This window comes from Schistocerca serialis, chromosome 5 (genome assembly GCF_023864345.2).
Source record: "Schistocerca serialis cubense isolate TAMUIC-IGC-003099 chromosome 5, iqSchSeri2.2, whole genome shotgun sequence".
Classification (NCBI taxonomy): Eukaryota; Metazoa; Arthropoda; class Insecta; order Orthoptera; family Acrididae; genus Schistocerca; species Schistocerca serialis.
In genome coordinates, this window is record NC_064642.1 from 235,182,175 (window position 1) to 235,196,282 (window position 14,108).

General features: G+C 36.7%; 1 protein-coding gene across 1 annotated transcript in view; it reads left to right on the forward strand.

The window, feature by feature from the left end:
* The window catches only part of LOC126480790 (solute carrier family 35 member C2), an 87,138-nt gene that overhangs the window by 25,650 nt on the left and 47,380 nt on the right, over positions 1 to 14,108 (forward strand). Inside the window, exon 3 of the mRNA XM_050104101.1 lies at positions 2,040 to 2,112. Within this exon, the coding sequence (XP_049960058.1) occupies positions 2,040 to 2,112 (73 nt within the window). The remainder of the gene's footprint in view (positions 1 to 2,039; positions 2,113 to 14,108) is intronic.

The following is a 14,108-nucleotide window of genomic DNA, read 5'->3' on the forward strand; positions in this document are numbered from 1 at the left end:
GAGAAGGAAAGACTTTTCCAACTGATTGAGTCTTTCAATTTCATCCCATCTGGTAAGTCTCCCCTGACCCACGATTGTGGGTGACTTCAGAAATCTACCCCTTCTCCTAACCCTCTCCTGGCTCCAAGTTTGCATAAGTATAAACTTCATGAAAGGTGTGTGTTCCAGCACCACTTGGTAAATAGACTTTCTTTTTCTGTCCAGTTACATTGAATTTTTGGTGTGTACTGTTTCTTAGCACCAGTTTCAAATTAGCTCACTACTTACTTAGTAACAAGTGAAGCATATAAATTCATCACATTTTTTCCCCATATTGTCTAGACATGTTTATTGGCAATATGAATAAGAGATTACATCTTATAATGTGAAAGTAGTTAGAAATTTTTTTGACCTATCATTTTGTCTTGTTCTCTTTGCTTGTAAACCTGATGAGAATGTTTGAAGAATAACACAATTTTATGGGAAAATGACTATGTTACAGATGTTATTAAAAGTGGCCATATAATATTAATTACTGATGCATGTGCTCAAACACAAATTGTAACCCTAGCTGAGAAACTAGAGCAATACATTGTTAAATTTCTATCTGAAATTTGAAAATTGTGAGAGTGTCAGTTCTGTAATCAGCATCATTAAAGAAAAGTTTCATAAGAAACTGTCACATGGAGATAAATAAAGGTGCCCCACAATGCCTTCGAAATCACTTGTCTGTGAAAACACTGATCCAAGACAGTCATGGTGGTATTGTTGGCTCTATGTGCCAAAGCACTGTCCTGCGGAAATAACGTGTGCTGTTACTGATTTTGAAATACAGTATATACAGTGTTTACACCATCTGTATGTAGTGCTCACTGTTCACTGAGCCATTAGAGAATGTGATGAAGATATGCCAAAGTGACATTGAATACCAAGCACCCACTTGTTGTGGAAGCAGAGGGAACTCGTGCAGCAGATGGGGGTTCCCCATAATTCAGATGCATCAGTTCTTTGCATACACATATCGATCAAGGTGGAACCTTCTGACCCAACCAATCATTAAGTTTTTCCCAATGTTGAGTTAAAGATGACATAAACTATTGAAGAAAGTTACATGTTTTCCATTGTCTTTAGAAAACAACTCATGAAGAGCACAAATCCTGTAGAGATACACTTCCACAATGATGTGTGGGCACCATAGATGGAGAGACCAGGCTGGCTAGGCAGACGTCTCACATTCATTTTCTGTGGCTTGCACCTGTATCAACATTTTCGATGTTGGCACCTTTGGCTGCAGTTCCCACATTTACTGTCTCCTGTAACTTGCCATACAGCTGCTTGATGGTGGATTTGTTTGGTAGATATTTACCATACTTTTTTCCTTGTGAAGATGTTCTGAGTCCCGGCTTATCTAACATGTGGTAACGAATATGCTCTGCTCTAATGCATCATGTTTCTTCCTCAATTAAACAAGGAATATACATGCAATAAAAAAAGAAAGATTCTTCCACAAGGCTGCATTGCTTTTTGAACACATTTCTTGTTATATACAGGCCCTCCATTTCTCTGTGGATGGCATATTTCACATGTACTGTAGTATCTTAGGTCATGGAAGCTGATAGATGAGTTGAGTGATTCTTGCTTAAAAAAGTTGGAGCAGCCCAAAAAGAAAGTAAGCATGTGTCTTAGAACAGTCATTCTTGTGACACTTTCCCTATTTAACTTTTCATATACTCAGTCTTTCCTATGTGCCGCTGCCAATCTCTGTTTGTGCTATTCTGGCCTACTGCATTTCAGATAAAGATTTAATAATCTTTTTTTTATTTATTTTTTAGTTTACCAATTAGAAATGCTTCATTTCATTTGTTACATTAAACAAAACTTCAAAATGCTTGCAGATTTCATGCATTCAGCACATATTGTATAGCCTTCATGGGATGCTTGATATCACTGCTACTGAAACTTCAGTTACATGTGTAACCTCATTATACTGTTTTTATGTATTTGTCCATTGTTATCTTCTATGCAGTGGTGGTAATACTATTGCTTTTCCTTTTTTGCAGGTATACAATGACAAAGTCAACCACTATACTTTTTATTTTAGGATTTGCACTCCTCTTCCGATTAGAGAGTAAGGTAATTATCTTTATAATAATTGAAACATGATGAAAATTACAAATAAGACTAAGGGAAATTATTTCATACAAATAGTTTAGATTTGGTGTTTGCTTATGTAATGACTTGAAACAAATTCTTCACATAGTATTTCTCTTGTGGTAATGTTCCTACATGCAACTTCTGATGCTGTTTGAGTTTCTGAGACTGCCGATACTTTTTTTTATATCATGGAAAGCATATTCAGCTTATTCGATCTTTCACTTTCTTATTTATCCATTTACTGAAGAATGAAGTTGGCATATCTGTGATTGTGTAAGCACTTCTATAAAGAAGAAAGTAAGTTATGTTTGCCCCAAGAGTAAACATATTACTTTTGCTCTCAAAAAGAACTTATGGATTTTTATGCATCTTGTTCCTTACAGAATTTATCTTGTGATTTCAAAATAATATTCCTGTTAAAAGTTTTAATACTTGATAGTGGCATGTAATTTTGAAAATAATTATCCTCCTTTCATTACTGATCAGGCTATTTTCAATAGATATTTAGTCGAAACTGAAGACTAAACAGTATTAACAAGACAATGCACAACCTTATCATCGACTATAACAAAAGGGAAACATTTATTATTTTATTAATAGCTGCTAATTTTTTAAGCAACTGTAATATGCAGCATATATTTCAGAATAAAATTCAGTCAGTTGCACAGATATTTTTGTTTTGCCTTACATTTCTCAACAAATTGTCATCTTCAGAAGCCTACAAAATTAGGGATATTATAAATCATTGGACCGTGGCCATACATTTATGTAAAGACTAAGAAGTGTATTACAGAAACTTACTTAGTGTTAGTTTAGCAGATGTCAGTATCTTCTTCACAGGAGCATGACAAGTCCAATGTCACCAAGTTGCTCTTTATACGTAATGCAAACAGAACACAGCATGTTGTTATCAATGGAGAGACGTCTACAGACGTTAAAGTAACCTCTGGCGTGCCACAGGGGAGTGTTATGGGACCATTGCTTTTCACAATATATATAAATGACCTAGTAGATAGTGTCAGAAGTTCCATGCGGCTTTTCGCGGATGATGCTGTAGTATACAGAGAAGTTGCAGCATTAGAAAATTGTAGCTAAATGCAGGAAGATCTGCAGCGGATAGGCACTTGATGCAGGGAGTGGCAACTGACCCTTAACATAGACAAATGTAATGTATTGCGAATACATAGAAAGAAGGATCCTTTATTGTATGATTATATGATAGCGGAACAAACACTGGTAGCAGTTACTTCTGTAAAATATCTGGGAGTATCAGTGCAGAACGATTTGAAGTGGAATGATCATATAAAAAATTAATTGTTGGTAAGGCGGGTACCAGGTTGAGATTCATTGGGAGAGTCCTTAGAAAATGTAGTCCATCAACAAATGAGGTGGCTTACAAAACACTCGTTCGACCTATACTTGAGTATTGCTCATCAGTGTGGGATCTGTACCAGATCGGGTTGACGGAGGAGATAGAGAAGATCCAAAGAAGAGCGGCATGTTTCGTCGCAGGGTTATTTGGTAACTGTGATAGCGTTACGGATATGTTTAGCAAACTCAAGTGGCAGACTCTGCAAGAGAGGCGCTCTGCATCGCAGTGTAGCTTGCTCACCACGTTTCGAGAGGGTGCGTTTCTGGATGAGGTATCGAATATATTGCTTCCCCCTACTTATACCTCCTGAGGAGATCGCGAATGTAAAATTAGAGATATTCGAGTGTGCACGGAGGCTTTCAGACAGTCGTTCTTCCCGCGAACCATACACAACTGGAACAGAAAAGGGAGGTAATGACAGTGGCACGTAAAGTGCCCTCTGCCACACACCGTTGGGTGGCTTGCGGAGTATAAATGTAGATGTAGATGTAGAGAAACCTCCAGTTGACAAATTTCTCAAACCTGTGGTATATAAAATATAATGTAATATATGTCAAAGTCTTTATATAGGACAGACAGGGAGGACATTTTTTAGGAGCCAGTTTCATGAGCAGTTGCTCAACAAAGGTAGCGAGAATAATGTATATCAACTTTTGCATAACATCTCAACATCAAGAAACACCCTTCTCCTTCCAACCCTGTTTAACATGGAAATTGTGCATTTAGTTGACAAGGGCTCAAAATGAATCTTTCAAAATAATTTGAATTGTATAAACATTCCTACCTAAATTAAAAAGATTAGTTGAATGATCAGCTTGCATTGGAAAAAGGACACGATTTTGATTGTACAGCATCTCTTATAAAATGTGGAAATTACCCATACCTTTTAGGTTATGTATAATTTCCTTATATACCTTAAGGGCATGGATCGAGCGACCAACCGTCCAACAAATTGGATGTGCATAGGTATTTTGGCCTGCCTACTGACTGACTTTTTGTGTCTGGCTGTTGATTGGGTATGACCACCCGGCAACCGACCTCACACCTACCACTTCACATGATAAGTTGTGCCGAGTGTAGCACTTTCATGCCAGCTTTCCAGAAAAAGTTCATCTTTTGTCACAGCGCATGAGATTTAATGCTGTTCTAATATGCATGACTGAGTGTGAAGTGAACAAAACTTTAATGGCAGTTTTTGGAGAAATTTAAAGACTGCAGATGTTTGTATGACACATTGCGTGAGGGGAACAGAAGGTCAATGGACTTTTATTCATAAATTATATGACTTTTACTCTCCTGTGTGGTGCATGAAACCATTTTTTTAAACAAATCCATTATGATTTCATATACCACGTAGAGAGAGTAAAAGTTATATATTTTACTAGTAAAAGTCCATTGCACTTCGGTAATTCGATTTTTAGGTTTTATTTCCAATACTTAACTGAAATTAAATCTAAAAATGGAGAGTCAGATAGATTAGATTTTAGATTTCATTTCTGATGCATATCGGGAATAAAATGTGAAAACCAAAATATAGACAGTCTATTTACTTTTATTCATGCAATCTATTAGCCTCATTTTCAAAAATGTTGAAGAAATCCAGCCATTATCCAAGCCTTCTGCTGTGAATAGCATAGTACAGAATTAATTAATTAATTATTTTATTTATTTATGTATTTTTTGCAGTTGTGGCAGCTGATATACGCTTAATTTTCTTTGTATGTGTTGTCTTATTTATTAGATGATGTGTGCCACCACCATTTGTAGTATTTCTTCTTCTAGTTTGGCAAACTCCAGTTTTTGTTTCTGTGTAAAGCCAAGTGGCATCTCATTCAACACAACCTCATGAACTTCCTATAAACAATTTGCCACCAGTGGTAGGAACAGGACGATGATGTAATCACTGAATTCAGTCGGTCGGGACGTGTGTAGGCTGCCATGAAATTGGTCAGTTGATAAATTGGTGTGTGTGTGTGTGTGTGTGTGTGTGTGTGTGTGTGTGTGTGTGTGCGCGCGTAGGGGCCTTTAGCATATACTTTTTATATGCTTTTATATATGTTCTTTGCTGCTGACACAACTACTTGACATGTACATAGATTTATGATTTATCTATTGTAAATTACCAGTATGTCGATCTGTGTTTACAGTAATCATATAAAATATGTACAGATTAACATGACATGGCATTCTGCTTCTGTAAAGAAGATATTGACATCTGCTAAACCAATATTAAGTAAGTTTCTGTAATACAGAAAACTGTAGGGCCGGAGTTTAATGATATTATAATATCCCTATTTTTTAAGGCTTCTGAAAAGACAATTTGTTGAAACCGGTACAGCTAAATAAAAATATCAGTACAAATGAATTTTATTCTGAAATAGAGAAAGATCAGACTGAAACAAGAGGATAGATGAACTGAGTTTTACAACCACTGATTTCTTTTCAACTACTCAAAAGAAGGAAAGATAAAGACAAACTTAAAAAAATATTATATAGATTGTGGTGTTCAGCCCTTCAAAATTATTTGCCAAAGATGATGAGATTATACTTGAAGGTACCTACAAAAAGTGAAAATGATTGGGAAGAATGAATATTTGCAAATCAGATAGTCCAAGGGTATCTCTGAAGTGGGGAAATGAGCTACAACAAAGAGAAATGAATAACAGTTGAATGAAAAGAAATACTTTTAGTAGAACATATAAGATAAATAATCAGCAAAGCATAAGGGAATGGAGAGAGAGAGAGAGAGAGAGAGAGAGAGAGAGAGAGAGAGAGGTATTAGTTGACAGTACTATTATGAGAAAAGGATGAATAGAAACATTGCTTGCAGAAAGAAGTATGCAGTAATAAATACTGTTGTGTTGATTCCAGTCATGTAGTTGTCAAAGTTTTCCACATTTCTGCTGTTAATAGTATGTGATTGTTTAAAATATGAAACAGTTTCCCATGTCTGTAATTTGATCATGTTTCTACATTGATACACATCTATGTAACCGTAGGATTATGGCCAGTCAGTTTAATTAAATCTCTTAGTTTGAACCTTATATTTTGTGGTTAATTGGTGTATTTCATTAAATCGCTTAGTTTAAATCTTATACTATGTGGTTAACAAATGAACCTGTATGGAGAATGGTGGAGTAGGTATACATATCAAGTTAAAACGTTAGAGTGTATGTGATGTATGTTCAGATTGCTTGTATAGCAGGTCCTTGTACAGTCTAGTGCCGTGGTATCTTGGTACTAAACAGGCAGCATTTGAGACACTATTGTGCTGAATTCAGCCAAAAGCATCTTGCTTTGGGGAGATATTATGGAATATCTTTAAGTCAGGAAAAAGGTAGTTACTGCGCAAGATTTTTACTTTTATGTGAAATGCTGAAGGAATGTATTTGCATCACATCACAAACTGAACAAGTACACTATTGTACTTATCACAAAGTCCACAGATTGTTAAATTACAAGGGGACAGAATTAATGGCATGTAATCACCTGTGGGAGACAAACTTCCAGTGGTCTTGATAGGCAAATTGAAAGTAGAAATAACTGGGCATTTATTGACAGTATTGGACTTTGACCCCTTAAAGGTAAATAGTAGCCAGCTCTTCTGTCTCCTTGTAATGTTATAGTTTTTTAAGTGAATTTACCTTTTCATACAAAGTCAACAGATTTCCATGTCTTATGTTTCACCCACTTAGTTGTATATTTGCTCAATACACAGGTATCAGATTCTGTCTCTTCTGTGATGGAATTCCTATTTTCTATAATTGTTCACACATTGGTCATCAACACAATGTTTCTTACTGCAGATATGGTAATAGAAACTCCATAAACAGAGAACTTCTGCCTACGGAGATTCAAGTAGTAGTAGTAATGAAAATCCCTGTAGGTGATTTTCACTTAATCTGAATATGTACAGGGGTATCCTGTTTTTGCAATGTTGGTACAGGTACTATTCACAATTGTGTAGTGAGCTGCATTCAGTGTGGTAGTTATGGAGAGTAGTAGGATGACTTCAGTACCTCTTTCACCTTTCAGCTTGGCACTGTTGTAGTACTTCATTGTTTTGAAATAACAGAGATACAAATTATGTATCCTATCACTGATCCCTTCTTTTAGTCCTGTTGTACCAAAATTCCCCCCTCCCCAGTTCGGTTTTGTACCACCTCATTAGTTATTTGTTCTACTCTCCAGTGTTTTTCTATAACACCACATTTCAGAAGTCTCTTTTCTCTTCTTCTATTTATTGGCCACATTTTACTGCCACCCATTTTACACTCCAGACAAATACATTGGAAAAAGACTTCTTTACATTTCATTTTATATTTGAAATTAACGAATTTTCTTTTTCAGCAATGGCTTTTCTTGCTATTTGCAGTCTGCATTTTGTGTGCCATCATCAATTATTTTGCTTGAACCATCATCAGTCATTTTGTTTCTGCAATAACAAAATTCAGCCACTACTTCTAGTGTCTCAGTTTGTAATGTAATTCCCTCAGCTTGTCTGATTTAATACGACTATGTTCCATTACCCTTGTTTTACTTATGTTGATTTTCATCTTATAACATCTTTTTGAGGTACTATCCATTCTGTTCAGCTTATCTTCAGAGACCTTTATTGTGTGTGACAGAATTGCAGGCAGTGTTATCAGTAAACCTTACAGATTTTATTTCTTCTGTCTGAGCTTTTATTCCCTTTCCAAATATATCCTTGGTTTATTTTACTGCTTGCTCAGCATACAGATGGAATAACATGAAGGGTATTGTACGACCTTGCTTTACTTTCTACTCAGCTAGTGCTTCCCTTTCACGTTATTCGATGCTTGTATTTATTTGTTTGTTCATTTATTTATTTAGCAGGTTCCATGGGACCATGCGAACCATAGCTGCTTGGTCAAGGAATGAATCAGTATGTTGTTTACAGAATACTGATTAGAAAACTGTAAATGAAAGAATTAATGAATCATGAAAGAAAAGTAAGAGATTATACAAATAAGAAACACATTACAAACAAAAGTTCTCATATACTGCGAGAAATAGGAGTATGTTGTAAGGAAGATTTCTGACTTTGTTTTGAGTTTTGGGATTTATCGCTCAATTTTTCAGTTATGATTGAAGCCTATTGAAATTTCAACTTGCTGGATAGTTAAAAACATTCTGTGCCATCCTTAAGGAACTGTTATCCAAATTAATATTTTGTCTGTCTTGTATTCACTGAGTGAATGTATCTGTTTTTTGTGAATGAATCAGTATTGTCAGTAACAAATCCTATGATGGAATATGTGGCAGAGTTAAAATTCAAAGTCAACTGAAGTTTGCGAATTGACACTGCATATTAGTCTGACTGCCCTTTTTTGGGGCAGAAAAATTTTTGGTAAGTGCACAGAGTTGCCAAAGAATATAGCACCATATGAGAGAATAAAGTGAAAGTAAGCAGAGTGAACAAGCCTTCACATTTCAGCATCAGAGACAGAGGAGATCGTTCATATTTTGAAGACAACATTTAGTTTCTGCACATGATCTTGACTGTGATACTTCCAAGAAAAATGTAGGATAGAGTAATGACATATTATGAAAAAGGATAGACTGCTACTCACCTTATAGTGGAGGTGTTGCGTTACAGACAGACACAACAAAAAGACTGCTAAGCAAGTAAACTTTTGACCAAATGGCCTCCTCCTGATGTAGACAAAACACACACACACATACACATGCACGCGCACGCTTCGGTGGCTGGTTGTGTGTAATTGCTTTAATGTGTGTGTGTTGTCTACCTCAGAAGAAGGCCTTTTGGCTGAAAGCTTAAAAAGTCTTCTATCCATTCTTAGTTCTGAGAATTTGAAATGGTTGAATTTACTGACTGTTTGGTTAGCTTATGACAGCAAAATTTCAATTTTTCAATAGTCCTGTATAATTGCAGTCTATTTTCTGTACAAGTAACAGGAAACCGTTTGCTCCCTATATTTACTTGTGCTACGTTCAGAATTTCAAACAGTGTGTCCCAGTTAACACTGTCAAAAGCTTTCTCAAAATCTACAAATGCTATAACTTAAACTTAGTTTTGTCCTTCTTAAACCTACCTTCTAAGATAAGTTGTAGAGTTGGTATTGCCTCACTTGTTCATGTATTTCTCCAGAACCCAAACAGATATTTTCCAAAGTGGGCTTCCATCAGTCTTTCCTTTCTTCTGTAAATAACTCTTGTCAGTATTTTGCAACCATGACTTATTAATCTGATGGTTCATTAATATTCACAACTGTCAGCAGCTGGAATTATTACATTCTTCCTGAAGTCTGAAAATATTTTGCCTGTCTCATATATCCTGGACATCAGGTTAGATAGTTCTGATATGGCGGGCTCTCCCAAGAATCTAAATAATTCTGAAGGAATATCATCTACTCCAGGCACATTCTTTCCACTTATGTCTTCCAATGCTCTGTCAAATTTGGCTTATAAAATCACATCTACCGTCTCATCTTATTTACTTCCTCTTTTGTTTTTATAGTATTGTCTTCAGGTTTGTTTCACCCCTAGCTTTCTTTCCTCACCTATTCTGTCTGTCCATTTTAGCTTACAATATGTTTCTATATAACCATTTTTCAAAAATGTCTTCTTTCTTTTTGACTGTCAGTGATTTGCTGCCATACAATATTACACTCCTGATGAAACACTTACCAATCCTGTGTCATAGTGTTTTTGGTACTCGTTGTTTTGTCATCAAACATTTCACCTTTTCAGAAACTCGTGTAACCATAGATATTCTGCTCTTTATTTACTCCAGGCAGCGTCCATTTTTTTCTCCAAACTTTCCAAGTACTAGGACTTTATTAGTTCCAAGGTCTTTTCTTCCAATGCTAGTGTTATGAATCATTCATGTTTTCCAATTCTCGAGACTTTGATATTTAATGTGTTTGTTCTTGTTCCCTACTCTTTTTCCCTAGTTTTATTATCCTCTCCTCCATAAATTGTAGTTCTTACACTAATTCTACCAACATGGCTTGATTATCTGCATAATTAATTGCCTATATCCTTTTTCCTCCATTTGTTACATCTCACGCTTTTCTGATGCTTTTTGTTGTATAATCAACATTGACATAGTTCTGCAACACAGAAGTCATGAACTTGGGGTCTGTTTTACTATGCATGCCATCTGGATACTCTTTCCCAAGACTGGTTTCCCAGAAATTTGTAACATACAGTGTGTATAGGTCTTATCAATCACCTAGCCTCAAATTGTGGTAATTTTTCCTGTCCTGTTCTTCTTGTTTGTCTTTCCATTTCATTTCTTTGTTTTATGTTTTTCTACCATTTTGCTTGTGCTTGGTCTACCTCCCCTCCTCTTGTCTTGTTTACAGCACATTGCCACACGTCTATGGTTTGCCTGATTTGCACAATACTATGTATGTTGGTTCAATATTCACTGGTTTTTCAAATCTCAGCCAGTACAGACAATTCTGTTCTCCTACCCACCTTCTCTGGTGAGTTCTCTTTTCCCGGTAATCTGAGTGATTTTTTCTGCTTTGCTAAGTCTTTACCATTATCTTTTCCTTCAAACCTTATCTCTCCTGCGGAACAGGCCCATGTTCAAAAAATTAGCAAATTTACACTATTCTAACTAGCACCTCACTCCAGCTTGCACTTGTAGCAGTAAGTATTTACTGCCAGACAACTTGTCTGGTGTAGTGCTAATAAATTATGTTGTTGTTGTTGTTGTTGTTGTTGTTGTGGTCTTCAGTCCAGAGACTGGTTTGATGCAGCTCTCCACTCTGCTCTATCCTGTGCAAGCCTCTTCATCTCCTAGTAATTGCTGCAACCCACGACCTCCTGAATCTGCTTAGTGTATTCATCCCCAGGTCTCCCTCTACAATTTTTACCCCCCCACACTTCCCTCCAGTACTAAATTGGTGATCCCTTGATGCCTCAGAACATGTCCTACGAAGCGGTCCCTTCTTTTAGTCAAGTTGTGCCCCTAAATTCCTCTTCTCCCCAATTCTATTCAGTACCTCCTCATTAGTTACATGGTCTACCCATCTAATCTTCAGCATTCTTCTGTTGCACTACATTTCAAAAGCTTCTATTCTCTTCTTATCTAAACTATTTATGGTCCCTGTTTCACTTCCATACATGGCTACATTCCACACAAACACTTTCAGAATCGTCTTCCTGACACTTAAATCTATACTCGATGTTATCAAATTTCTCTTCTTCTGAAACACTTTCCTTGCCATTGCCAGTTTACGTTTTATATCCTCTCTACTTCAGCCATCATCAGTTATTTTGCTGTCCAAATAACAAAACTCATCTACTAATTTAAGTCTTTCATTTCCCAATTCAATTCCCTCAGCATCACCTGATTTGATTTGAATATAGTCCATTATCCTTGTTTTGCTTTTGTTGATGTTCATCTTATATCCTCCTTTCAAGACATTGTCCATTCTGTTCAACTGCTGTTCCAGGTCCTTTGCTGTCTCTGACAGAATTACAATGCCATCAGCAAACCTCAAAGTTTTTATTTCTTCACCATGGACTTTAATACCTACTCCAAATTTTTCTTTTGTTTTCTTTACTGCTTGCTCAGTATACAGATTGAATAACGTCAGGAACAGGCTACAACCCTGCCTCACTCCCTTCCCAGCCACTGTTTCTTTTTCATGCCCCTCAACTCTTACAACTGCCATCTGGTTTCTGTACAAATTGTAAATAGCCTTCCGCTCCCTGTACTTGATCCCTGCCACCTTCAGAATTTGAAAGAGAGTTTCCAATCAACATTGTCAAAAGCTTTTTCTAAGTCTACAAATGCTAGAAATGGAGGTTTGCTTTTCCGTAACCTATCTTGTAAGATAAGTCGTAGGGTTAGTAATGCCTCGCGTGTTCCAACATTTCTACGGAATCCAAATGGATCTTCCACGAGGTCAGCTTTACCAGTGTTTCCATTCATCTGTAAAATATTCACATTATTATTTTGCAACAATGACTTATTAAACTGATAGTTTGGTAATTTTCACATCTGTCAACACCTGCTTTCTTTGGGATTGGAATTATTACATTCTTCTTTGAGTCTGAGGGTATTTCACGTGTCTCATACATCTTGTTCACCAGGTGGTAGAGTTTTGTCATGGCTGGTTCTCCCAAGGCTATCAGCAGTTCTTATGGAATATTGTCTACTCCCGGGACCTTGTTTTGACTTAGATCTTTCAGCTCTCTGTTGAATTCCTCATGCAGTATCATATCTCCCATTTCATCTTCCTGTACATCCTCTTCCATTTCCATAATATTGTCCTCAAGTACATTGCCCTTGTATAGACCCTCTATATACTCCTTCCACCTTTCTGGTTTCTCTTCTTTGCTTAGAACTGGTTTTCCATCTCATCTCTTGATATTCATACAGATGGTTCTATTTTCTCCAAAGATCTCTCTAATTTTCCTGTAGGCAGTATCTATCTTGCCCCTAGTGATATATGCCTCTACATCCTTACATTTGTCCTCTAACCGTCCCTGCTTAGCCATTTTGCACTTTCCTTCGATCTCATTTTTGAGACGTTTTTATTTATTATATTTTCTCCATTCATCAATTAAATTCAATATCTCTTCTGTTACCCAAGGATTTCTACTAGCCCTCATCTTTTTACCTACTTGATCCTCTGCTGCCTTCACTATTTCATCTCTCAAAGCTACTCATTCTCCTTCTACTGTATTTCTTTCCTCCATTCTTGTCAATTGTTCCCTAATGCTCCCTCTGAAAACCTCCACAACCTCCGGTTTTTTCAGTTTATCCAGGTGTCATCTCCTTAAATTGGCACCTTTTTGCAGTTTTTTCAGTTTTAATCTCAGTTCATAACCAATAAATTGTGGTCAGAGTCTGCTTCTGCCCCTGGAAATGTCTTGCAACTTAAAACCTGGTCCCTAAATCTCTGTCTTACCATTGTATAATCTATCTGAAACCTTCCAGTGTCTCCAGGCCTCTTCCACGTATACAACCTTTTTTCCTGATTCTTAAACCAAGTGTTAGCTATGGTTATGTTGTGCTCTGTGCAAAATTCTGCCAGATGGATTCCTCTTTCATTCCTTACCCCCATTCCATATTCACATACTACTTTTCCTTCTCTTCCTTCTCCTACTATCAAATCCCATGACTATTAAATTTTTGTCTCCCTTCACTATCTGAATTATTTCTTTTATCGCATCGTACATTTCTTCTAGCTCTTCATCATCTGCAGAGCTAGTTGGCATATAAACTTGTACTGCTGTGGTAGGCAGGTTGTCCTCTTCAAATGGATTTCTTATCCATAGCAGTTCATCAGGAATTCTTGGAAAGTAATACCTACAATAAGAAATCAATATTAAGTAACACTCGTGAATAAGCAAAGAACTATCAGTGGGATTAACGTGAAACTGGCATAGATTATCATCCTGCAGTACCGCTGTGCTGTAATGGTGCATCACGCAAAGATACACAGTGGTGTTCGGCCATTGTGCATAATGCCTGCCCACGCCATACAGATGACATTTACAATCATTCTGTGGCATGTGACATGTTACCCTCGCTCTTCACACTGACTATAAGCCAGAATCACTTGCCAGGGTGAAGTGGGACTTATCAGAGAAC